A 25,893-nucleotide genomic window follows, 5' to 3' on the forward strand; every position below is an offset into this window, starting at 1 on the left:
TGTCATTTCTTCCTTAGCTTTGTTCAGAGTTGATTTCATTATTTGTCGGAATCAAATTGAACAGGCAGAGGCGTCGACAGGAGCCCATTTACGTAGGTCTCCAGACTGAAAGTGGCACACGAAGCTGCCCACAAGCGATGGTTAGTGGCCAGCTACGGCCTTCTTCTGCCTCTGGTGTCTCACGTCGCGTGCGGTCCGTAGAAGGGTGAGCTACAGGTCGCCGGATTACCTGCACATCCGCTCGGTGTCCAAGAAGACAGACGAGTGGAACTACGGTTTCTTTCTCCTCGAGCTGACCGCGCGCCGATCGAGTGAATAAGGTTAAAATTGCTCGATAGAAGCGTATGTTTTCTCACTCCTTATCTGAAATAATACACTAAACCAGCAATTACCATCATCCTTTTGCTCTGCCCGAGTTCATGTAACCAATGTATATACAGCTAACTACCTCAGATTAAAGTAAATCTATGCATGGTGGGCTTCGTGCACCGAATATTTCATATTCAAACTAAGGGGAAAAAACGCTCAAAACAACTGTACCACTGGAAAACGACGACATGATCAAAGGAAATTTGCTTAGCTTCCAAACAAAGCTCGCCATGTGCTCGAACAGCTCAACATCAAAAGGAAGCCACTGGCACCACTGCTAATTAGAGTTCACCTTTGTATCAAACAGATACGCTCGTTGTTTTATTAGATGATATTTTTCATCTTAATTAGATCGCGATGTGATATATATGGATCAAATCGGTGTACTTTCAGCTGAAGGACGACGACAAGACTTAATACAGAGGAATTAATTAAGTCAGAGACCGGTTTAGCACTATTTACTAGATTTTATCATCTCAATAATTTTATCTTTTTTATAGAACAATAAATTAACCTAAAAAAAAATTGACATTGAAATACAATTCTTATTTCATTCCGTCTTAATCTAAATCATTCCAATATAATTTATTAACTTTAACTGGTCGTAACTTTTTATTCTAAACCTAAAATTAAGCTCTGTAAATTTCACATATATATATATATATATATATTCACCAACTTTCAAGCTCAAATTATGCAGGCCTTCAACTAAGCCTCTAATATTTTATTAATATTTTTAATAATTTTTATTTTTATAATATTTAAAATATTTTTAATATTTCTATAATTATAGTTCATAGTTAGTCTATTTATTAATTTTAATTTCTATCAAGAGATTTTTTTTCTGGAAAGATTTTTTTTTAAATTGTAGTCCATATATTAAGATTTCTTTGCTTTCTTATTTATGGGGTTAGACCTTATATAAACATATATATAGCTTCATAAGAATTAATTTTCTCGCACTATTAGAATCACTGTCGGTCGCCCCACCAGTAATCATTCTAATTTCTCCCCGAGTGGCATTGCTCCTGTTTTCTTCCTCTTGAGCCGAGGGTCTATCCTGCTCAGTAGAAGTTCGGATGAGACTCGTGTTGTTCCTTCACTGGGGCTGTTGATGGCACCGCTCAGACACCCCTCTCTCTTCCTCCTTCTAGCCAGTTGATCAGCGTCTATGATGCCTATCGGGTGATGGTGACTGATGATGATATCCTCGTGGAGCCGGTCGGCTTGCAATCAGAGTCAGACCATAGAAATCACACGTATTGTGCATCGCTGACTGATGGAAGAAGCAGAATAGTGGCGTCCATGCCTTTCCTTTTGTAGCCTTTAGGTGATCGGCTACTACATGCTGCACGTCATATGTCCTTGGCTCCTGATATTGTTGGGCTTCTCCCGATCGAGATCGCTTTGGGGGTTGATGGCTACTCGATGGTCGTCGCTTGGGCGCTGCTATAGGCTCGGCAGGCGCCTCATTTCTTTTGGCCGCTTGGGCTTCCTCCACGTTTATGTATTCCGTGACCCTCTTGAGCAGGTGGTTGAAATCCCTCGACAGCTTCCAAATGATTAATCAGAAGAACTCCCCTTCGGTGAGGCTTTGGGCGAAGGCGTTCACCAATACTTCTATAGAGATCGAGAGAATATTCATGCCATCTGGTTGAAGCGTTGGATATAGGCCCTCAGTGTCTCCGTGGGCCCTTGCTTCAAGAAGAATATATTGACGCTTGTCTTCTGGTGGCGGCGACTATTGGCGAAGTGGTGTAAAAACGTCGCTCGGAAGTCCTTAAAATTGTGAATTGATTCGTTCGACAATATCTTAAACCAACATTGTGCTGATCTGGAGAGGGTGATGAGGAAGATCCGACACTTCACCCCGTCGGTGTACTGATGAAGTGTGGACACGTTGTCAAACTTGGCTAAATGGTCGTCCGGATCGGTAGTTCCGTTGTATTCTCCAACCGTCAACGAGGTGTAGTATTTGGACAGAGGATCATCCAGAATCCCCTGCAAGAATTGTTGATTGATCCTCTTGAGCGATTCATTGTCCCTTGGTGTCTTCCCTTTTCGCGCGTCTCGAACGGGTGTGTCATTCAAGGAAGACCCCCAATTCTTGTCTGCTTGGCCCCGTTCCTCTGATAGAGTCCGGAACACTGCACGATGAAAGGGGATCGACATATTGGATGTCTCCCCATATCTGCCGGTCAACTTCTTGTTCTGTCCCTGAGCGGATGCATGCTCTGCTCAATCTCCATATCCTGCTTGATGCCTTGTCGCTGATGTCGCAGGCTCATGCGCTTGGTGCTCGGTTAGCGCTTGTTGTTGTTGTTGCTCTACTATCCTCGTCGCTCAAGCTTGTATAAGCATATTAAGCTCGTCCTTTGTCAGCGTCACCGTGATGATTTGTCCAGAGTCCTCCATCTTCTCTTTTTGGATGCAGACTACGTTTCCACATACGGTGCCAAAATGATCCTATCCAAAAATGGGAAGGTGGAAAGCTAGGGATGTTGGCTGCTGCGTTGATTGGATGTAGACCACATCCTACTTTGTAAAACAAGTAACGTCAGTGTCGAGCCAAGGAAGGGGTCCCCGAGGTTGGCCTCCGACGCTCAAGTCAGTTTAGAGGACAAAGGAACAACAATAATGCAAGCACAAATAGTGAATAACGCGTACCTCCACCGGTGCTTGGATCCCCCTTTATAGAGCCCTGGTGGACAACATGCACGCTCCTCGAGACATAGATACGTTTTTCAATATGTCCTATGAAAGAACCTATCAGGAAAGTGCCTCTGACACCATACCTTAACAAAGTATGCATATCCCTAATAAGACAGTAGAAGCTTCCGTCGTACGATCCACCTATCAACCATGCCTCGTGTCAGCGACACTATCTCCCAAAAGGATATCGAGAGATATAATAATGGTCTCGCTACTTGGCCGAGCATGGTAGCCGCTCGGCTGGGACTCCTTCGTTCTATCTGCATCAGCTGCTCTTCCTTGTTGTGACTAGGTGTAGTAGCTTGTCTCTCCCGATTAGACAAGCTCTTCGGTCTCCTCAGCGTCTTGTTGTTCCATACTAAGCATTTGGCTATCTTACTGTTATCCGGAGCTGGATGGGTGGTCAGCTTGGACAAGTCTCTTGCCGCAGGCCTTACTATGGTCCTCCACTAGTCCACCGTATCCAAGCCCTCTGACACCCTGGCGTTGACCACATTGACTTTGACCTCCACCTCGACAATTGACTTTAACCTCCACCTCGATAGTTGACCTGTGTTGGGTGGGCCCCCCTTTATCGCTGCATCATTATACATGTAGAGATGCTCACTAGTTATGATTTAATCACAAATTCTCTCATGTTATGAATTATATTGCGGATATTTAATAAATTAGTTTAAGATTCAATCATATATATTGAGAATGTATACTCAAATAGTAAATTTATTTATCCAATAAATAATACAATATCTAAGATGAGTGCTTTAGGACACCTCTCGAATATAATAGTTTGAAGCTAGAGTAGCAGGAAGAAGAAGAAGAAGGGTATAAATGATATAGTAGAGGGTGTGTCAGAGTTAAAAAGGAGAAGCCTCCTGCATTTCCCTTCTCTAGAGTTTATATATCTGTTAAAAGAGCATCTTCATGTTAGTATCGATGAGGGGATCTAATCCGATCATCATTAGTTGTCTCTCCATCATCTATGTGCCACATGTTTGAAAGAGAATCTAGGAGACTAGATCTGACAACCCTTTAATCGGTTCTTTATTTATCTTGTGTCACATGTTCTAGAATATTCATTGTTGTTGTTTTTACCTTTGGAAAATCAGCCTCAATAATGAGAGGTTAGTATGGATTTGATCCGAGGACGGAGGGGCTTTGAGGATAGATGAAGTTGGCGATTGAGGTCGTGACATAGGTGATGTTGGGATCTGAGACTGAGACTGGGATTTGGGATTGCCGAGATATGGGGCTGAGACAAGATGAGGTTGAGATATGGGGCAAGACGGGATGAGGCCGAGAGAGAATATCAAGATCTAAGGCTGAGACAAGATGAGGCTGAGATAAGATGCTGAGATCTGGGCTGAGACAGGATGAGACCGAGATAGGATGTTGATATATAGGGTCGAGATAAGATGAGGCCAAGATAGGTTGTCAGAATCTAGGATCGAGACAAGATGTTGAGATTTGAGGCCACGACGAAATGTCGAGATCTAAACTGGAGACATGATGCCGGGACTTAAGACCGAGACTTGATGTTGAGATTTGAGGTCGAGTCATGATGCCGAGATCTGAGGCTGAGAGATGATACCGGGATCTAAGGGAGATGCCTTTACTGAATTGTAGACGAGGTTGGCGTTTGATGTTGAGTTAGAGATGACTTGTCCCTGGTTGAACTAACTCCTTGGGATGAATGTACCAAGCCAATTAGACTAGACTCGAGTCCCTTGTAGGCCAAGTCCGATTCTCTTTGGATCACGTTTGATCCACCTTGACTTTGACTGATAACTCAATACGATTCTTGACTACACAGGACACGTGAGACGGTAGGATCCGGCCATATCATAGGCCAACCCCTAACATGTGTTACCTTTCAAGCCACCGGATTTCATGAGTTCAGAGAATGATCCAGTTTCCCAGAGTAGAGGAACCCGAACAAATAGAAAGGCACATCATCAATCATTAAACTATTAATTGGTTAAAACAAGGTCTAGGTATATAGTGCTAAAAATTATGCCTAATGAGATAACATTAATGATAATGATGATAAAAGACAACGATCACAAAGAAAGTGGTACGGTATCATCATGTTAGTCACATAAAGAGAGTATATGGGCCGGAGCTCACCGAGATAATGAAATTCTCTATCAAATTTTGATCTGACTATTATAATTATTATCTCATGTACTTACTAATCAAACCCAACCGGAGTCCAGACAAGAGGACCAATGGAGATGTGGATTGATATCTCCAATTAGATTCCTCCAAAGGAATTGATTGTTTCTTTTTATTAACTCCTTTTCTTTTTGTGGGGAGAGAAATAAATTGGGGAACTAAAGCTAATTATGTGGTAGGACCATAAAACCTCCAACGATGGCTTAGAGATCGCAGAGATGAGTATCCTGTGACGATGAATCCCATTATTTTATATACTATGAATGCTGCTAAAGTTTACAATATAAATATTTTTCTTTTAGTATTCGCTTTAAATCTTTACCGGCCAATGTGTTTTTCCATTTGTTGGATATCCCATCATCATTTTTTTTTAATTTTATAGTCAGTATAAAAAATTAACGATTGAATCCCTAAAATTTTTTCACCAAATACCAAAATAAATCAAAAAAAAATACTATAATCGTGGGCATTAATGTACACTTTTCAATACAGGTGGTTCCACTGTACCGGCGGCACAGCATAAGGCTGTCGAGTCCAACGCAAGCCGCCAATACTCCGTCGAAAAGTGTGAGACAGCGTCGAGGAGGAGGCGGATCCGCAGGAGCACATGCAAGGAGGCGTCGCGAATCTCAAACGGAAACTGCATGGTGCTCGCGGTTCCTTCGTAAGGCGACATAAAGAACTCGAGGAGACATTATGATAACGATGGCACAGATCATTCTTAAAAAAAGTTGGTAGCAAGTGCACCTCGTTCTTTGAGGGAATGAAAGTTTTCGTTCCGTTTAATTCTATTATTCCATTTGGAATGAATAACGACAGACTTGTTTAAGTTTTTAGCCCCGAATAAAAAACTATCCAACTCCTCTAAAATTCACTTCTAAAATGATGAAACGTGATGTGACGGTCAATTAGATTGGAGGCTGATGGCAGCCTGCAAAATGACATTTTTGCCGAAAGTTAAAACAGTATTAATTTAATTTGAATGCGATTTTATTAATTAATTAATTATAATCGCCGGTTAATATACGGTAAAGATTGAATACGACTCATCAAGTCGATCTTGTGTTGAGCTCGACATGATTTAAATCAATTTGGATTGTAGTAGGCACGACCTTATCCTAATAAGTTCATGTTGTTCTCAACAGTCTGAGCTAAGCTTGCGACCACGTGAAACTCTATCATTGGAGGACCAGGACCAAACATTTTCCAGCGTAGAGAGATCGATGTGGAATGTAAAATTGATCGGATTTGTTTGGACCACTCAGCCCAACCACCTTGCTCGGATCACTCGGCTCAACGAATTTGTTCGACCAACCTTCTTGGTTTGGTCAGCCACATTAGCTTCTCAAATTGATCTTTGTCTGCATGAATGAAACTATGAAAGTGAAGAATGGAGATTTGGAGGACAGAATAAAACCTTAATAGGTTCCAAAGTTTGTGGATGAATAAAAAAATTGTTGAGCAAAAAATTTACTTGTTGACCTTATTTTTCTACTACATTAAATATTAAAAAATATTTAATATTTCCTCTACTCTTTTTCTCTCTATATTCAGGCACTCTTAGTTATTATTTAGACATCAATAATCATTGGCAGAGGAAGGATTTTACCAGAAAAAAAGATGGATAATGAAGCCCAAAGTGAGTGCCAAGCACATGAGTGCCTGAACTCTAAAGTCTTTAGTTTTTTTTAGTTCTTTCTTACCAATTTGGTATGACAGAAGTCAGAACATGTTGCATTGATAAACAAGTGTCGTTAAGCAATATAGATCATTGTTAGTACTAATGACACTGATAATGAGTACTTGACCAAGATACTAACAAGAAGACATGGAAATAATAAAAAATATATATAAATAACATGTAAGCGACTGATCATCATCCGAATCAGCTGTTCGGGGTGGAACAAATGGAGAACGGATCTTCTGCGCCCGCGTCCCCTGCGCCCTCTGCGCCCGTCGCTACACGACAAAAAAAACACGTGCTTAGCGCAAAAAAAAAGAAGCCCTCTTCTCCCGCCGAAAAAGCCCTCTTCTCCTCTCCGCTTCTTCTCCAGCCGACGACGCAGAGCTCCTCTTCGCTTCTCCAGCCGACGCCAACCCTCCTCCTTCTCCGCTTCTTCTTCACGTGCTTACCTCGCGATCCCTAGCTCCCCGCCGATTCCCTCTGTGCCCCCTGCGCCCGCGTGCCCTCTTCGCCCGTCGAAGTGTCTCCTCCTCTTCGCCAGGAGGTAACAAAACAGTCAAGATTGTATCATAATGAATCATTATTAACATATGATTTTACGAGGGATAGCATATTTATTTGTGCATTTCTTAATTTTTATTAGATCAAGCTGCATCTACAACAATGCCCTGTGCAATCTATTGCTCAACCATGTTACTAAAATCCTAGATATTGGTTTTGTATCTCAGGACATGCTTGATCCTTATGTTGGAGTAGGAAACCTCAATATTTCTCTGTTTATCTTACTTGCTCATGCAAACTGCAACCTATTAATTCAAAAACCTGCATTTTGTTGTGTTATGTTACTTCTGTATATGTTCATCTATTAATTTGACGCCATGTTTCCATGTACAACTGTTTTCTATCTTGTTTCTTAGATTTAAAAAGAAATGTCTTAACTAGATAATAACTTGTCATACTATCTTCAAAAATTATCTGTCACTATTGTTGGTAAGAGCTAGACAAACATTTAGGTAATACTATAAAATTTTAGGTAGGAGCTGAATTCTGACAATGATGTTGCTAGATTTTGACAATGTACTTAAATTTATATATTAATCTTTTATTGTGGCGCACTTTTTTCAGGTTTAAAGTTATTATCATGGAGGGCGAATCTACGAGTAGTCGTAGGCTGAATTTTGATGAGTCAATTGAAGAGTATTCTGAAGCAAACCAAGGCTTGATTATGAAGTTAATGTAGAAAAAAAGGCTGATGAAGGTAATAAGAGTCATAGTGCGTTATATTGAACTTTATATACTTCGATTTTTACATAATTTGATTAACTATGTGCATTGTTAATTGATTTGTTTGCATTAATTGATTAATTTTAAAGGCAATGAAGATGATATAGAGATTTCCCCCCCATTAAGCACAGATGAATTGGTGCCAAAAATTGGTATGAAATTTCAAACAGAAGAGGAAGCGTATGACTTTTATTTGAAATATGCTAAACAAGTTGGATTTGGCATACGAAGGACAAGAACCCATAATGATAATTCGGGCAGATTAATTGACAGGACGTTTTGTTGTAGTGAGGGGAAAGGACAAACGAGATATTTATGTGAAGCAAAGTCGTGCTGAGACAAGATTTGGTTGTGATGCTAAACTGAGGATTAGTTGTCGAAATAATGACAAGTTTTGTGTGGTGAACTTCATTAAAGAGCATAATCATTATCTTTCAAGCCCAAACAAAACACATCTCTACAGATGTCATAGGAACATATCTTCTTCTGCAGCGATACAAATTGAGATGGCAAGTGAGGTGGGAATCCCCCCAAAAGCATCTCATGATCTTATGATGAGACAAGCAGGTGGGAGGGAGAATTTAGGGTTTATTCCTGAAGACTATAAGAACTACTTGCGATCTAAAAGAACAAGAAATATGAGAGTGGGGGATACAGGAGGTGTTCTAGAATATTTGCAGAAAATGCAATGTGATGATCCAAATTTTTTTAATGCTATTCAAGTTGATGAAGATGATTTGATCACAAACATTTTTTGGTCTGATGCTAAGATGAGAGCTGATTATGGCAATTTTGGAGATGTTGTTTGTTTTGACACAACCTATAGGAAGAACAATGAAGGTCGTCCAATTGCATTGTTCGTAGGTGTTAATCATCATAAGCAATCCATAATTTTTGGTGCAGCTTTATTATATGATGAAACTACTTTGTCATTTGAATGGTTGTTTGATACCTTCACTAAAGCTATGTCTGAGAAAAAACCAACAACTATTCTTACAGATCAAGATGCTGCAATGGCAAAGGCTTTAGCTTCCAGATGGCCTGAAACACATCATCGTTTATGCATTTGGCACATTTATCAAAATGCCGCAATACATTTGAGTGGAGTTTTTTCTCAATTCAAAGAGTTTGCTAAAGATTTTGCCTCTTGTATATATGATTTTGATGAAGAGGAAGACTTTCTTTCTACTTGGAACTTGATGTTGACTAAGTATGCACTTGAAGATAATGATTGGTTGAGACGTTTGTTTAGCATAAAGGAAAAATGGGCGTTAGTATATGGAAGACAAATATTTTGTGCGGATATGACTACAACCCAAAGAAGTGAGAGCATGAATAGCATTTTGAAAAGGTATGTCACTTATCAGCATAAGTTTTTAGAGTTTTTCAATCACTTCGAAAGATTGCTTCAGGATCGTCGATATGAAGAGTTAAAAGCAGATTTTAGATCCAATTCAAGTGTTCCATGTTTATTGTATCCGGTTGAAATATTAAAACATGCTAGTTATACTTATACTCCTGAGGCATTCAAGTGTTTTGAAAAAGAATGGTATAAATCTCATGATTCTATTGTAGAAATTTGTGAGATTGTTGGATCACATGCAACATACAAAGTTACTTCGCACAAAAAGAAACACCATCATATAGTTACACTCTATTCATCTTCTGAAAAAATTCAGTGCAGTTGTAGTTGTAGAAAATATGAATTTGCTGGGATTTTATGTTCTCATATTTTGAGAATATTTTCTATGAAAAATATTATGAAGATCCCAAATGAGTATATTTTGAAAAGATGGACAAGAAATGCAAAAGGTGGATACTTTGAAGGTAATGATACAATTGTGAACAAAGATAGTTTGGATCAAAAAATTCTTCACAATATGCGATATAGAGATTTGTGTGGGTTATCTGTTCAATTGGTTACCAAAGCAGCAGAAAGGGATGACACCCACATGGTTGTTAAAAATGTTATGTTGAGCTTATGTAAGATGGTTGATGAAAAATTACAAGTTAATGAATCAATTGTGCATCAATCAAATCTTAGCCAAGAAGCTAGTCAGTTGGTTCAATCTCTAGATGACACAACAAGGAATTTGAATGAAACAGACTATCAAATTGACGAAGAAAACAATCTTACAGTCAAAGGAATTAAACCTAAGAAGAAAATAGTTTCAGGCAAGAGGTTGAAAAGAGGCATAGAACAAATTTCTAGAAAAAAGAAAGGGGCAAGCAAAACTAACCAAACTTCAACAATTGTTCAGGTTTTATTCTTACTAATATTAGATTTTTTTTGTTTGATGTTACATTTAAAAAGCATATAGAATTAAATAATTTTATTTTTTTAATAGGGTATAGAAGATCCTAATATAGAAGATCAATTTCCACCACTTTTGCCAACACAACTATCTCAGGTTTACTTATTTTTTAACATTCCAAAATTAAATATTTATTAATAAATTCAGACAACTATCTAGACTAACTTTGTTAGTGATTATTATCAGGTGACTTCCTCAACTTCAAAATTTCAGACTGCTATCTCAGCTTTGGACAACAGATTAAACGAAGAACAAGTAAGATGAATACCGCCTGCTATCATATTTTATTATGATAGTTTGACATTTACATTATGTGTTTATTACAATACATCATGAGTATTATTGTCTTGCCTAATCTGCTTATTATTGCTTTGCCTACTCTCTACTTCTCACATAGTTATATTTATCCACCTACTGGATACCACTCGCTGGATACCACCTGTTGGATACCGCCTGCCAGATTTTTTCCTCCAGGACATCCACCTTTCGGATATCCTCCAATTGGTTATCCACCTTCGGGATATCCCCTAGCTGGTTATCCATCTTCTGGATATCCACTCTTTGAGTATCCTGGTACATCAGCTCCACACCACGGTGAGTCTCATTTTTTATTACCAATATTCACATATCAAGTTTATAGGTGACATGATGTTTACATGTGGGCATATTCTAGATACAGGCGGACATCACGGGCATCAAAAGGAAAAACATGGTACCTCTTGAGCTAAATAGCTCAGAAACTTGAGTACATTCTGTATTCTTGAATACATTTGATAGCGGGCCGAATACATTTGTGGTATTCTTGAATACATTTGTGGTATTCTGTAACAAATGCTAGCGGCTTGTGATATTCTGTAACAAATGCTAGCGGCTTGTTGTATTCTGTAACAAATGCTAGCGGATTGTGGTATTCTGTAACAAATGCTAGCAATACTTGAGTATTACAGAACTATTAGTATTTACTTTATGCATTTTCAATAAGTTAAAGCTTTATAGAAAAATGAAATCCAGAATGAGTTGACATACTACAGTTTGCCCACTGTTGTTGCTGTCTTCTGCAGTTGAAGTTGCTATCTGTGATCCATATTGGAAGGATTTTAGCAATTGAACTAGAGGGAACTTCTCCTGCAAACCAGCTTCATGAGCAAAGCTTATTACATCTAGCTGATGTCCATTGTTGATCAATTCCTCGATGATATCTGTATAAGGGAGAAAACAACTCTTATATCACTCATCTAACGACTCCTATCTAGCCTCGGGGTCAAAGTTAACACATATTAGTTCCTAACTCGAGCATTCACCCTCAAGCATTATAAAGACAATAAAGACAACTACAGACATTATTGTGGATCGGTCAGCAGACCGATCCACATCCTTTTTGGACTGATCAGAATCGGTCCATGAGGGTTCTGATCGGTCTGTGGACCGATCAAGCTATAGGTGGATCGGTCCACAGACCGATCCCCTATCCTTTCTCCCGAGCAACTCTCCTGATCGGTCTACAGACCGATCAGTAATTCTCACAGTGAGTTACTGATTGGTTACTGATCGGTCTGGTGACCGATCAGATAACCATAGTATCACTGGATCGGTCAACAGACCGATCAGATATCCATAGTACCACTGGATCGGTCAACAGACCGATCCAATGCGTTGCTCCTGATCGGTCTACAGACCGATCAGTAATTCTCGGTGAGTTCGAAAAAAAAAATTGGGCTTTTTTTTTTTTTGAGTAATGATATTTGCCGCGACAATTCGCCGCGACAACTTGCCGCGACAACGCACTGATCGGTCTGTAGACCGATCAGGAGGAAACCTGATCGGTCTACAGACCGATCAGTAATGGCTTTCTCGTGAAATATAGGAAATACTCTTAAAAATATAGGAACATGCCTGAATATAGGAACATGCCTAAATTGTTTCTGAGCTATACTTTGAATAATTAGGAGGCTTTCAGCTGACAAACTCTTGTCATTGTTCATAAACTGCATCATTTGATCTGCAAACACTACAGGATCCAGGCTCACTTTATGATAATGCTCTTTAGAGTCCCAAAATAAGATACCAAACCTGACCAGTTAATGTGCCTTGGGGGCATTTAGCAGCACTGATTTGGGAGCATACGATATACATCAGTAATGTCATGTTTAGTAGAACAGGATTCCATGTAATGACTTGGAGATTGACTTCAAATTATGCTTAAGTTCTAGTATCTACGTATCATGGAACAGTGATGAGTATCAATATGAATAACCTTGATAAATGCAGGAAAATACTATCAACTGAAAAAGAAGGTGAAGATGGAATTTCAATGATATATTTCATATGTCTTTGGACTTTGGGTATTATCTACATAGAATTTTGCAGAATGCAGAAAATCTATAAGTGGCTTATTGACATATATTCTGAAAGCCATTAACAAGTGAGTTCAGCTCCCTTTTACTGATCGGTCTGTAGACCGATCAGGTTGCCTCCTGATCGGTCTACAGACCGATCAGTGCGTTGTCGCGGCAAGCGGCGAATTGTCGAGGCAAATATTATTACTCTTTTTTTTTTTTTTTTTGCGCTAAGCACGTGTTTTTTTGTTTGTCGTGTAGCGACGGGCGCAGAGGGCGCAGGAGACGCGGGCGCAGAAGATCCGTTCTCGGAACAAATGAGGAGGGGTTTTCCGGAAGCCAACACGTGTACACGCCATGTGGGACCAACGATGTCGCACGTGCAGTGGGAGTCTACTAGGACGGACCCCTCCCTCGAGCTTGCTCTGCTCCGGGCCCTCCTCCTCGACTCCACCCTCCGTCTCCTCCTATAAATCTTCGCCTTCCCACCGTCGTCACCTCCACCCCGTGCTCCGCACCCCACAAAAATCCGATTTTTATCCGGAGGGAGATCGGAAGCTTCAGTCTTTCCTGAGCTTTCACGATCACCGCTGCGACTCCGTCTCGTCGATCCATGACGAAGCAGAATGTCATGCCGGCGGAGGCCGTGGCGGCCACCCCCATGTTCCCGTACCCGACACCCCTCGCCGGAAGCCGGGTGAAGTACCTCTCGCAAATCGAGCTCGGCGATTGCGTGATCAAGTCGTGGATGGAGTCCATGAAGGCCTCTTCCCCTACTCACGCCAAGGCGGCCGTCGCCTTGGCGCCTCCCGAGGAAACCGACGTCGACGACGAGCAGTCAGAGTGGGTGGTGAGTGGTGTCAGGTTCTCCTTCGGGCTTCCTCTTCATCACATCCCTGCGTCCCGTTCGCCGCTAACTCTGTTTTGGTAGATGCGGCATCCCTCGGCGTTAAGCATGTTCGAGCAGATCGTGAGAGACTCCAAAGGGAAGCGGATCGTCATGTTTTTGGATTACGACGGGACGCTCTCGCCCATCGTTGACGATCCTGACTCCGCCTTCATGTCGACGGCGGTCAGCTCTTTGTCCTTCTTCTTCTCCTCTTCCCATGTTTCATCCTTATGCAAGGATTCGAGCGATATTGATTCTGTTTTTTTTTTTCGGCTATCAGATGAGAGAAGCAGTCAAGAACGTTGCTATGTACTTCCCCACTGCCATCGTTAGCGGGCGACGCCTCGACAAGGTACATTTCGACTGCCAATCTGGCTACTGTTTCTTAACTGACTCCGTTAACTTACAACAACGCCGTTCAGGTGATTAACTTCGTGAAGCTTAGCGGACTATACTATGCTGGCAGCCACGGCATGGACATCAAAGGCCCCGCAAAGGCCAGCCACACCAAGTCCAGGGTAAGTGAATTGCACATCAAACTCTCACATTCCTCTCATAACTTTCTGCTTTGGTGCTTATCCTCACCTCTCATTTTGGGTGGTTCAGGCTACCAAGCCCGTCCTCTTTCAACCAGCATGCGAATTCCTCCCAATGATAGATGCGGTTCGTCTCTCTTCTCTATTCTCCTCATGAATCTACCATTCCTGTCGACTAATACGCCACCGCGCGCTTCCTCAGATATACAGAGCATTGCTGGAGAGAACCAAGTCCACTGCCGGCGCCAGGGTGGAGAACAACAAGTTCTGCGTATCTGTCCACTTCAGATGCGTGGATGAAAAGGTTGGATTTTTGCATCAAATTTGACATCGACATCCTACCTTATGCAAGAACGGGACGAACACAAATCGTTGTTGCTTTATCAAATTCTGCCATTTTATTCTTCCGATCTATTTGTCAGGGATGGAGTGCATTATTCGAGCAAGTGAGGTCTGTGTTGAAGGACTACCCCAAACTGCGGCTCACTCAAGGAAGAAAGGTGCGATATTGTTCTGTGTATCTTTCACTGGCCAAGGGAGCATTGCACGTTACCGTCTGGCTATTATATGATTGTGACATGATTTATTGGTGGCCTCAACTGTAGGTGCTAGAGATTCGTCCCACTATTAAGTGGGACAAGGGGAAGGCATTAGAGTTCTTATTGGAATCACTTGGTATGCTCACAAGCATGCGTTAACATCACAACACATCCATCATTTTTGGTTCATTCATTGACATCCAAACAAAATCTTCTTTTCCCTCACAGGATACGCCGACCGCAAGAATGTAATGCCAGTTTACATCGGCGATGATCGCACCGATGAAGATGCATTCAAGGCGAGCTTCATATAAGTCGTGCTAGCTAGTTTGCAAGCTAAATTAAATAGCTAGTGGTGTAAACATTAACATATCATCTAATAGGTTTTGAAGGACAGAGGGCAAGGTTTTGGAATCCTGGTTTCAAAGTTCCCCAAGGAGACAGATGCCACTTATTCCCTCCAAGAACCATCTGAGGCAAGTGTTCATGGTCATGAATGCTCCTCTCTCCTACGTTCTTTGATGGGACCACTTGATAACAACAATGATGTGCCCAATCGTTTTTGGCACTGAGCTTGATGTGTTTGTGCAGGTTAAGGACTTCTTGGTGCGGCTCGTCGAGTGGAAGCGCGCGTCGATGAAGGCTCGTTTTTGTAATTAGGATTAGAAGACGCCTATGAAAGCTTATGAGATTGAATTACTGTCTGTGTAATCACTCGGGAAACTGAGCACTCCTCTTAAAGAGGTAGAACCTTGTAAATAATGGGCATTCAAGAAAGAAGGAATAACGATTGATTTCTCTGCAAAGAAATGCTTAATTATTCTGGCTGTGGGATATTCTTCGACTTTGATGCCTGATTGATGATATGTTTTCTCAATCACATGTCAAAACTTGGGTAAACAAAGATCTTTAATTAGCATTAGCAACTTCCTAATTGGCAAGTGATGATGTATGAGGACATGACTTTATTCTGCTGCCATATTTCCTCAATCTAATGCAGCTCATGGTCCCAACTAAGTAGATTTTGTAATGCTTTTGTGAATAATATATATACTTCATTCTTGAGTGTGTTCCATATTCCTCGTTAAGCTAACCTTATCTCAATCAACAACCTGGGATTAGTTCTTTTCCTTTATTAAGTTGCATCAGTTCATATACATCACTCGGACATGGTTCCCAGCAGAAATTAACAAACTAAATAAATATTGCTGACGTGCGACCTTTAAAGTCATAAGGCTATTAAAGTTCTCAAGAAACCAGGGCATGTAAACTGCAAACTAAGTGATTGATTCTTCCATGTCACACACCATCAATCATCACATTTTTCAGAATTTGCACTAGCTTGGCTGCATATAAGTTGCTGATGCTGACATATTCTTTTTCGTGATCTAAATCTATGGAACTAGAGTTGGAAGGATTCTGAACATGAGTGAAACAGAGATCCACGTTCTGAATTATTCATGGAAGGTTAAAAAAGGTGTGGCAGCTAATAATTTGTGCTTCCTGTGGTTTTCAGGTGGTCCTTCAGCTTTCCTTTCTTTCTCACATCCATGATTGAGAAGTTCCACATCTGCTTCTCCTTCAGGTCATGGCTCCCAATCATGCATTATCCTTTTGATCGACCCATTTCTACCTGCATCGTTCTTCGTTTCCTCATAAGTTTCATCTTAATTTGTTGAATGTAAGCAATAATGTACCGTTCTTTTAGGAGTAAACTACAACACAGCGGCGCTAGATCAGCTTCAAGTTAACAATTAGTAGCAGAAAAGAAAACGCCTACCAACTTAACATCTTAATTGACCTATGTTTATCCACATGTGTCCCTTGAGTGAAATCTAACGACATTTCAGTTTGAAAAAGAAAAAGAAAAAATCTTGTGCTGGAGAAGAGAAGACTTGTAAGATAGATCTGTAAGAGAAGAAGCTGTCAGAGTTGCCTTCTCATGCCAAGTTTAGCGGGATGCATGCTTTTGGTGGCAGATGCTAAAACAGTGGCCAAGGGCCCTAGAGAGAAACTTAAATTATTGGTGATGGTTGCCTGATGCCATAGAAGGTATGGCATCTTATGATTTGAAGTCGATGGGTGAAGGAGAGGAGTAGAGTAGTATAGGGGATAAAAATAGTCCCATCGCCATCCTCTTTCACCCATTACCAAGTCACATCAACCTGATGAAGGACAACGTAACTGTTAGGAAAATGGAATTGATGCAACTGCGTGTGTAGGTTCCACAATTATGGCCAAATGAATATTCATGGGTCATAAAAAATGAGACTTAAATGTTGAGCAAGATAAAGAGAGCTGGTTTTGCAAGAACAGCTCAGTGCTAGCCTCAACTAGCTAGTGCACGCATGATCTGCTAGATTAAACTATGGTTCTTAGTACTCGAGAACGTTTTTAACATGGCCACGTTGGATCTCAACAAGTTTGGAATCTCAGAATTATTAGTGTCTCCTGCTTGTTTTTTATATACGTTTATGTGATAGAATATCCTCGATCGAGGAATCTATATGGTTGGATTCCACTTCATCTCGCATGCATGCCTTTGCTCAGCCTTCATGCCAATTATATTACAGAGCTCTCCTCCACCTTTTACTGCGTGGAAAGAGGCTGATCACTGTGTTGAGCACATTATTGGTGTCTAAGTTAAGTAAATAATTCCCAAAAATGCAACAAGAATCTCTGATACCGGGACAGTAACCGAAAAGCAAACGACATGAGCCCATAGAAAACAGGAAAGAATTAATACCGGTTTTGGAACAGTGGAGTCGATGGTCGCATAAAGTCGAATCCAAGAAGTCAGTCCCCTTTGAAATATGAGCAACAAAGACAAGGGGACTTTACATCATTTAATGTGCACACATGGCGGTTAGTTAATGCACGTCGATGGATCAACAACTAATTAAACTCGGATTGCGTAAATTATCGTCATACGTACGTACGTACGTTGCAGGGGGTGCATGGTATGGGGGTTGCTCCGGGCTGGTGCTCCAGGGGTCCCCAGGCTAGCTAGAGCGGTTAATGACAATGGGCTCTTCTTAGTTCCTGACTTCTATATTCTTTGTCAGGGGAGGGGCCTTGGCATGTAGCAGGGATGGCCTCTTGCGTTGTGCTGCAGCTGTGGAGGAATAGGAACTGCCATGTAACGTGATTGATTAGCTGGGGTGCTACAATGCCACGGGCTGTAGCCCCTCTCGTGGAGGACTGTGCATCTTGTTGCTGCAGTCATGGCCAAAAAAATGGCAGGTGGTTCTGTTTGGAAGCGCTGATTACTTCTCTGATGCAAGTCAGCACTAGAAGCTAGGCTTTTTACTGGAAGACCTCAGCTTTTACAATAGATTTGGTTGACCAGAGAAAACAAAAGAGGGAAGAAGATATCATTAATATCCTGACTTCCAACTTCTTAGCTTGCGATGAAGACAGAGATCATGTTGCTGTCTACTTTTACAAAATTGTTAATTTTTTTGTTATAGCAAAAATGGAGGAACCAAGTTGGTGATGTGGACATGTATCATATGGTTGGTGCCCAACATTGAATGCTCGTGAGCTTTCATCCGACTCAGTTTGATTAAATAAAAAACAATATAGTTATCCTTATTTGATAATTCCTTAATATATAATAACAAAGTAAGGGGCATTTTCTCGAATTATTGGACCACTGACTGATTATCTTCAAAATTAATCGGTAAGATTGATGTAGCTTAAAAAAATAATTAATTACCTACTGACGACTTGTGTAAAATGAGCGTGGCTCATCAATGGACCCTTATAATTGTTTACGTCAATTTCTTGGTCCAGAAGCCCATTATGTCTGCGTGGCTTCGGCCCTTTTATTTAAAATGATTGGTATGGGCTTCGATCGACAGAAGCATAACAGGAAATTAAGTTTTATCATTTTATGTTTTTTTTTAAATATTAATATTAATATTAATATTACGTAATAACAGGGCTGAGTCATCATGTCGTGGAAATCCCAGGACGATAATTTGGATAAAACGGTTTGGAACCAGCTACGCCGTCTTGCTGCACAAGCGAAGTGGAGAAGACAAGGGCAACGGCGATGAGCCTGACACTGCTGCAGGGCTACTCGTCGGATGAACAAGAGGGTGACCTAACGACCTCTCCTGCTTCTTCTTCACTCGGAGACGACGGAGTCGAGCGAGAAGAGGACCACGAAGGAGAGGGCGACAGCGGTGAAGAAACCCTAAGGGAACGTTCCAAGCGGGGGAAAGTGAAGAAGAGGCCACTCGACGAAGCGCTCAATCTGCCCGCCGATTCCTTCCTCCCTTCTGCGCTAGATGCATTCAACGAGGTAAATCACTTCGTTCTCATCGTTACACTTTGGCCCTGCATTTTAGTTGCTGATCCGAGGTTGTGAAAATCTTGTCTTTCGTGTTTTCTTGGAATTTTGGAGATCACGGGACCTCCGGAGTTCCTTAATAATTGTGCGGCTGCTCCCGAGGAGACTCGCGAGGCGCTTGGAGTGCTCGATCGGAAGGCTAGGAGTAGGTCAGGGAGGGACAAAAAGGATCTGCCTGCTGGTGGGTGTTCCCAGAACGTTAGAATTTTTCAATCATCTATTTTCTTAGTAGATACTTGATGCTTCCTCTTTCTCTTTTCCTTTGGAGATAGTCGATTCAGTGCCCACATTTCATTTAGCTTTATATTGTTGTTACCTATACGATCCTACTTTGCAAAATGTTTCTCAATTGTGATCAGTTTAAGTGAGCTTACTTGGTGGCCTTTGTGATATATCTAGATCATAATCTTAACTATCTTCAAACGTTGTGTTGATCTCGTGCTCAATTGTGGGCAGGAAATGTGAGTATACTTCCTTTTAGTTAAATGAGTCATCATTTATGATATTTTTTGATGGGTTACCTTATTTTAATTAATGTTATCCCTAACATCTATGGATTATATGATCAATGAGGAAAACTATCTTTTAATCTTCTAACAATCTTTGTTATTATAATATATGCTCTTCATTGTATCAATGGATCATTTGCTAGAAAGCTTACCTATGCTAAACTCCTAAACCTCTTAGTTGTTCTTTTGAATTTTGTGAACCGCTTCAAAATCTAAGCCATTTAATCAAGAATAGGTATGAGACATCCTATCTATCATTTGAGTAAGTACTTATGATTTCAAAGCCATCTAAATTCCTAAGGTATTTTTAGGTTGGTGAAGACACCTAAGGCATGAAATCTTGGCCCTCCTTATCCCCTTAAACATCCCCAAGCTGGTATCCAGTCCAATAGGAGACTGCAGTTATAGTGATCACATCCAAGTGAGGGTGGCTATCTTAAGGAGACCCTCTGTTGTAGCTGAACATCTAGGAAGCATTATGAAGCGGCTAATGAATAGATGTTCATTGGAGAACTTCAAAAGAAATATCAAATATTTTCCAATTTCACAAGCATGTAAGAAACTGCATGATAGACTTAAGAAAACATCAATCATGATATGTTGCAATTAACTATAGAACATGTGGGAACCCTCAAATTATAATTGGTAATATTATAGAATTAGAGCTTGTAACAACATTTTGACATGCTATCAAAGACTCACTTCTTAATCTAAAGCCTCATATTAAAGAGACAATTTCACACGGGATTACCTGAATATCAAAGGATACTTCAGACAAATTTATATTGCCATGCTATACCTTAAAAAATTAAGTTTCTCACACAGTTATGTTCAATTATATCAAGATCAAGGATAACTATAAATTCTTCCGTTCTCTTCTTTCTCCATTCTGTTGTGATTGCATTTCTTTTCATGTCACAGCATTCTTCATTGTTGCATCCCATATTTTCATCTTTTCATCCTTTATTTTGCTATTGAATCTCTTTATCCTGGCAAACATTTTCATATAGTATTTCTTTTTCTTTTTTCATCTTGTTTCTCTCTATATTCTCATCTTGTTTAAAGAGACAATTTCACATGGGATTGCCTAAATATCAAAGGATACTTCAGACAAATTTATATTGGCATGCTATACCTTAAAAAATAAGTTTCTCACACAGTTCAATTCATTCTTGGTTGACAATTCAAATTTAAGTTTGTGCCATATTCAAATTTTGTATGCCCAACTATGTAAAATTAATATTTGGATTTTAAAACCTACCCTTTTGTGCATGCCATAACAAATATGTCATGTTCAATTTATATCAAGATCAAGGATAACTATAAATTCTATCGTTCTCTTCTTTCTCCATTCTGTTGTGATTGCATTTCTTTTCATGTCACTTCTTTCTTCATTGTTGTATCCCATATTTTCATCTTTTCATCCTTTATTTTGTTATTGAATCTCCTTATCCTATCAAACATTTTCAACTTATATTTCTTTTTCTTTTTTTCATCTTGTTTCTCTCTATATTCTCATCCTTTTTATATCTTTTTAGTTGTTTTTTGTTCCTTCTGCTATTGCCATATTTTAATTTTTTTTACCTCTATTTGATCTGTCATTGCCTATGATCCTGTCCTAGCACTGAGTCGACGGACGCTGGGGACGTGACACGCTCCGCTGTCTCTGGCTGGCGATGAATGTCTCCGATGGACCTGCAAAGAAGCCGAGTCGGGAGGGGTTTCCCGACGACGGCCCTCCGACTCTCAAGTCAGGCAACGAGAAATGAGAGAGGCAGCGTAACTGTGGCTACAGTGAGGATTGCGCATACCTTCGTCGACGTCTGGGGGTCCTTATATAGGACCTCGGGGAGGCGCAGACACGCTTCTCGATGCGTGCACACTTCCCCAAACATACCTTAACGAGCCCATGTCAGAAAAGTACCCCTGACGCCATTCCTCAATCGTCCGAGCATATCCCGGATGTGACGGTGGAAGCTTCCACCGTATGATCTTGTGTACGGCTCGGCCGCCAACCCTGCTGCCTGTCGGCGGCAGATGTCTCGAGGATGATGTTATCCCCTGTCTCCTTTGTCCTCTTGCGCCTCCTGTCTGTTCCAGGGCCGAGCGGTTCGGCCGCTCGGCAGGCATATCACTTCTGCCCCGGTTGTAGGTATCGGTCCGACTGGGAGGACTCCCGGTCGTATGCTCGGATGAGATTGCTCCCGCCTGTCTTTGTTGCCTTGTGCCCCGGCCGAACGGACAGCCCGCTCGGCCCTGAAACCTTTTTACCTTGAGCATCGGAAACCCGACCCCTAGTCGGGTTGTCTTTCATTCGGCTCGGGGGATTCCCGGCCTGTTGGCCCTCTCAGTCCGGTTGGTTGGGTCTCAGGGTTGAATCTCTTGACCTTTGACCTCCACGTGTCATTGACCTTCCGCCAACGAGGTCCCCTGTCCTTACCACCGGATCAGCCTACATCAACGTTAATAATTAATTTAAGCATAGTAAATTTGGGCTTGATTAATAATTAATTTGAAACACACTAGATTTCATCTAGACAAATCTACTAGTTTTCTAGACTAGAGATTGTGTACAGTTTAATTGTCTTTGAATTTTGAGCCCTATTTTTTCTCCCAGAAATTATTAATGGGCATAAAAAACTCATCTCAACCAAGATGGCTTAATCAATATATTTTTCCCTTACAAGGTATCTCAAATACAAAACTTCCAACTTCAGATCCATGCCCAAATATAAAACTTCCAATGTCAGATTCATGTCAAAATGAGAATTTTTGAAGGCTTCACTAGGCCCTAACAATCAATTAAATCAATGTCATAACCTTGTGAGAATGAATGTCAGTTTACTTGGGAGAGCGGAAACCAAAACTAAGGAAAAATTTCCGCAGTGGAAAAGTTTCCGCTGTTTACTTCATTAAAATTTTCAGGCGGAAAAGAAACGCAATCCATCAACGGATGATTTTGGAGCCAAAATTGATCACCTCAAAATCGGACGGAGCGGATGGAAAAAAAATAACGTATGTACCCCTTTTTATTTACAAAATGACGTCATATACCAAAAAAATGACGCACGTATCCTTTTTAACTCACAAAATTACACTATGTACCTAAAAAAATTGACGCATGTACCTTTTTTTATTTACAAAATTACATTGCATGAATCCACCTTCCTCTATCAAGATAAACAAGCATGCAAAGGAAGGGTTTTCTTCACTCTTTCTCTTCTCTTCCTCCGAGGATAATTTTCTACTATAAATTTCTTTCCCTTCCTCATCCGTGCTTTGGAGTAAACATAGCATTAATCTTGTTAATCAGACGACAAGATCTATGTAACAAAAATCCTATATAATTGAGATATTTGTCTTATTGGTGTAGTAGATAGCTCAAGTATGTTGGACAAACTCAGGCCACAAAGAAGTATGCAATCTATATCTTGTTAGCTATGTTGGACTTACAGTAGGAATGACAATTTGACCTGTCTCACCTCAACACAAATAGGATTAGAATACGATGAGAAATATAATCTCAAAACATGGTGACATGGGGATGGGCCAAAACTTTAACCCATTTTTAACCTCTTGTTAACATTTATTTATTTTGTTTGTTGTATTTATGTTTCCCTGCCTTACCCCATTGCCATTCCATCATTCTTATCTTGTAGAAGACTTCTTAATGGATGCTAGTGTTTTCTGGATTTTGATTTAATGTGAAGTGTATGATTAAAGCATCATAGAGTAAATACTGTTGTGAAGAATTTTTAGCTTTCCATGATTAATGTGACAATAAATTTAATGTGTTCGTGTTATCTGTAAACTCTCTTTTTTTGGACAATTTCGAAACTCACACTTCCATACATTTGCATGCATCTTTGTTACAGTCGTTTAGTGATTCTAAACCAGAATTTACGTTTCTTTTTTATATATCAGTAACATATATTGCTTTTGTCATGTCTTGCCTTTAAAGATTCCTTAGCCAGCAAGTGTCACCTATTTAAAAAGTGACTTCTGTACAGTTGTACTTCCGTACATTCTTGATCTATGGATGTATTGCTCGTCTTGTTGAAACATCACTGTGGCCCTCTCCAGAAGCACCAACAATTTATGTCCGTACCTTGCAAAAATTCTTACTCTTCTATTCTGACAGTGCACACAGAGAAATAAGATTCAAACCTCTGAGCTGATATAAGTGCCAATATTCTGTTTGAAGTACCCAATTTGGCCATCTACATACAATCTTTGTAAATAATTACTCTTACCAAAAAAGCTATCAACTCTCTATATTTTGGATTGTTCAGCATCTGAAAGATGAATCCAGTGTATAAAAAGTTAGTTTAATAAAGTTACTTTTTAGTCACTTGAGAATTCAGATTTAACTAATGAGGTACTTTTGTAGTCCCCTGAAGGATCAGATTAAATATCTTACCATGGATGAGTGTTTGACATGGAGACAAAATATAGTATTATAGATGTGTGCTCAATACTTCAATTCGATTGTACATTTTCATACTCCATTATTTTTTTTTCTTTCTTTTACCTTTAACTCCATCTGTTTCTCTATTTGCATCTACCCAAATTTGACATTCCAGGAGCTGTTGTTGAGGCCAAAGCTCAGCTAGTGGGGATTCGTGACCGAGTAAGAAATGATATAGAAGGAAGTTTTCCCTCATCAACTCCTGGAATAGTTCCTGCTAACAAGAGAATAGTTTCTGCAACAAATCCTGATCCGAAAGATGCTGCAGAATTGTTAAGGTACTTTTTCGTTTTACAAGTCAATTGCAAGTAGAGAATCTAGCTCATGACTTTTTTGGATATAAAGTTAACTGTATGATGCAACTGCATGATTTTAACATTCAGAATTAGCTGAAGGTTGTGTAATGAACTATACTATAGTGCTTGCTCATTTGTGAATCTTATTTTGTTTGATGAACTATAAAAAGAGGTTCTTTTGCTACCTGCCTAATAGTATGCTCTTTCTTTTTCAGGGTATGTTTACAGTGTGGAGTTCCTAAAACATACTCTCACGCTCGTGGTATGGTGTGTCCGCTGTGCGGAGATCGTGCTCCTGCCGAGCATACAAATGAGTCAGACAAAAAGAAGGGATCAGTCGTTAAGGACAAGGAGAAGATGAAGAGGATGAAGGGGCAATCAAGCCACGCTACTTGGAAGAGCGAGACAGAGATGCAACTGAGGCAGCAATATGATTAGAGGATGATAGGTGGCTGTTAGATTTGTAACCGCTTGCTTTCCTTCATCCCAATGCAGCTCATTGGACTCTGCATCGCAATGCAGAGTTTTGATCTTTACTCAGGTGTAGCTATTACTGGCTCTACTACAAAAATTAAACATGTTAAAGAGTGAATTCGTTAAACTAGGGTTATTTGTTGCTAACGCCTCTCTTTATTCATCTTCAGTAAGCAACTTTAGGGATCCAAGCAAGTAATTCTTTGCTAGCACATACAGGCGTACTAAAGAACTTCCAGCGATGGTTATCCTGGATGCCTCTTGAAGTCAGTAATAGTAATACCTGACAAGAAGGTTACTAGACTCTCCAGTCTCCACTCTTCAGCCAGGATGAATGATGCTACAAGGACAACCCCACGATGATGAATCATGGCATTTCGGAGGTTATAGTAAAAATTGGTCTTCATTGGGAAGTGCAGGCCATGTTAAGGTTTCTATAAAGAAAGTCAGTTGATGACTTCTAATCAGCATTGACATTTGGACAAGCTCTCTTACCCTCTCTGCGTCGTCTTATTCTCTCGCCGTCTATTTCTACTCGCCTCGTTCTTGGCCATACAAGGAGGGATAAATTGTGGTTTTGTTAAAGGTAAAGTATGGTTAGGAATGACAATGTCACTCACCTTAATTGTATCCACATCAGTCCCATTGCAGTTGTTCCATCCTGCTTAAAAGGGAGAATGTGAGAGTGGAATAAAAATTTTTGTTCTAAATCACCTACAATCATTATTTTCACCCTACATTTCAAATTGAAATGTTTCAAACAACAATGACTACTTCTGTGTATATATATTACACACACTGAGGAGGGAATAGGCTGCTTAAGAATTAATTATGATTCAAAAATTAATAAATTTGTATATAAAAATAAGAATTTTGTGGAAAAATAAAACGGACTGCATTTTGATAATTTTTATTCTTTTTTGAAGTCTTATTAGTATCATTTATATTACCCA

The 25,893-nt window shown here is 40.1% G+C and overlaps 3 protein-coding genes across 4 annotated transcripts; all 3 read left to right on the forward strand.

Moving 5' to 3' along the window:
* Positions 1-8,518: 8,518 nt before the first annotated feature.
* Positions 8,519-10,843, forward strand: LOC122030043 (protein FAR1-RELATED SEQUENCE 5-like). The gene is made up of 3 exons (XM_042589191.1): positions 8,519-10,482; positions 10,570-10,632; positions 10,723-10,843. Exons 1-3 carry the CDS (start codon positions 8,728-8,730, stop codon positions 10,798-10,800), a joined length of 1,896 nt encoding a protein of 631 aa, XP_042445125.1. The 5' UTR covers positions 8,519-8,727; the 3' UTR covers positions 10,801-10,843.
* Positions 10,844-13,390: 2,547 nt separating this feature from the next.
* Positions 13,391-15,623, forward strand: LOC122029603 (probable trehalose-phosphate phosphatase 6). Its single transcript, XM_042588666.1, has 11 exons — positions 13,391-13,722; positions 13,804-13,944; positions 14,042-14,113; positions 14,184-14,279; positions 14,368-14,424; positions 14,500-14,601; positions 14,720-14,797; positions 14,903-14,972; positions 15,065-15,135; positions 15,220-15,312; positions 15,428-15,623. Exons 1-11 carry the CDS (start codon positions 13,486-13,488, stop codon positions 15,494-15,496), a joined length of 1,086 nt encoding a protein of 361 aa, XP_042444600.1. The 5' UTR covers positions 13,391-13,485; the 3' UTR covers positions 15,497-15,623.
* Positions 15,624-18,792: 3,169 nt separating this feature from the next.
* On the forward strand, positions 18,793-25,660 carry LOC122029551. 2 transcript variants are annotated; one of them, XR_006125090.1, is made up of 5 exons: positions 18,793-19,145; positions 19,248-19,374; positions 24,286-24,448; positions 24,682-25,007; positions 25,111-25,660. XR_006125090.1 is itself a non-coding variant. In XM_042588585.1 (4 exons), exons 1-4 carry the CDS (start codon positions 18,894-18,896, stop codon positions 24,902-24,904), a joined length of 765 nt encoding a protein of 254 aa, XP_042444519.1. In that variant the 5' UTR covers positions 18,793-18,893; the 3' UTR covers positions 24,905-25,087. The 2 variants fall into 2 exon arrangements, 1 of the variants encoding a protein (XP_042444519.1); XM_042588585.1 differs by lacking the exon at positions 25,111-25,660 and having other exon boundaries at positions 24,682-25,087.
* Positions 25,661-25,893: the final 233 nt, after the last annotated feature.

Source organism: Zingiber officinale, chromosome 10B (assembly GCF_018446385.1).
Source record: "Zingiber officinale cultivar Zhangliang chromosome 10B, Zo_v1.1, whole genome shotgun sequence".
Lineage (NCBI taxonomy): Eukaryota > Viridiplantae > Streptophyta > Magnoliopsida > Zingiberales > Zingiberaceae > Zingiber > Zingiber officinale.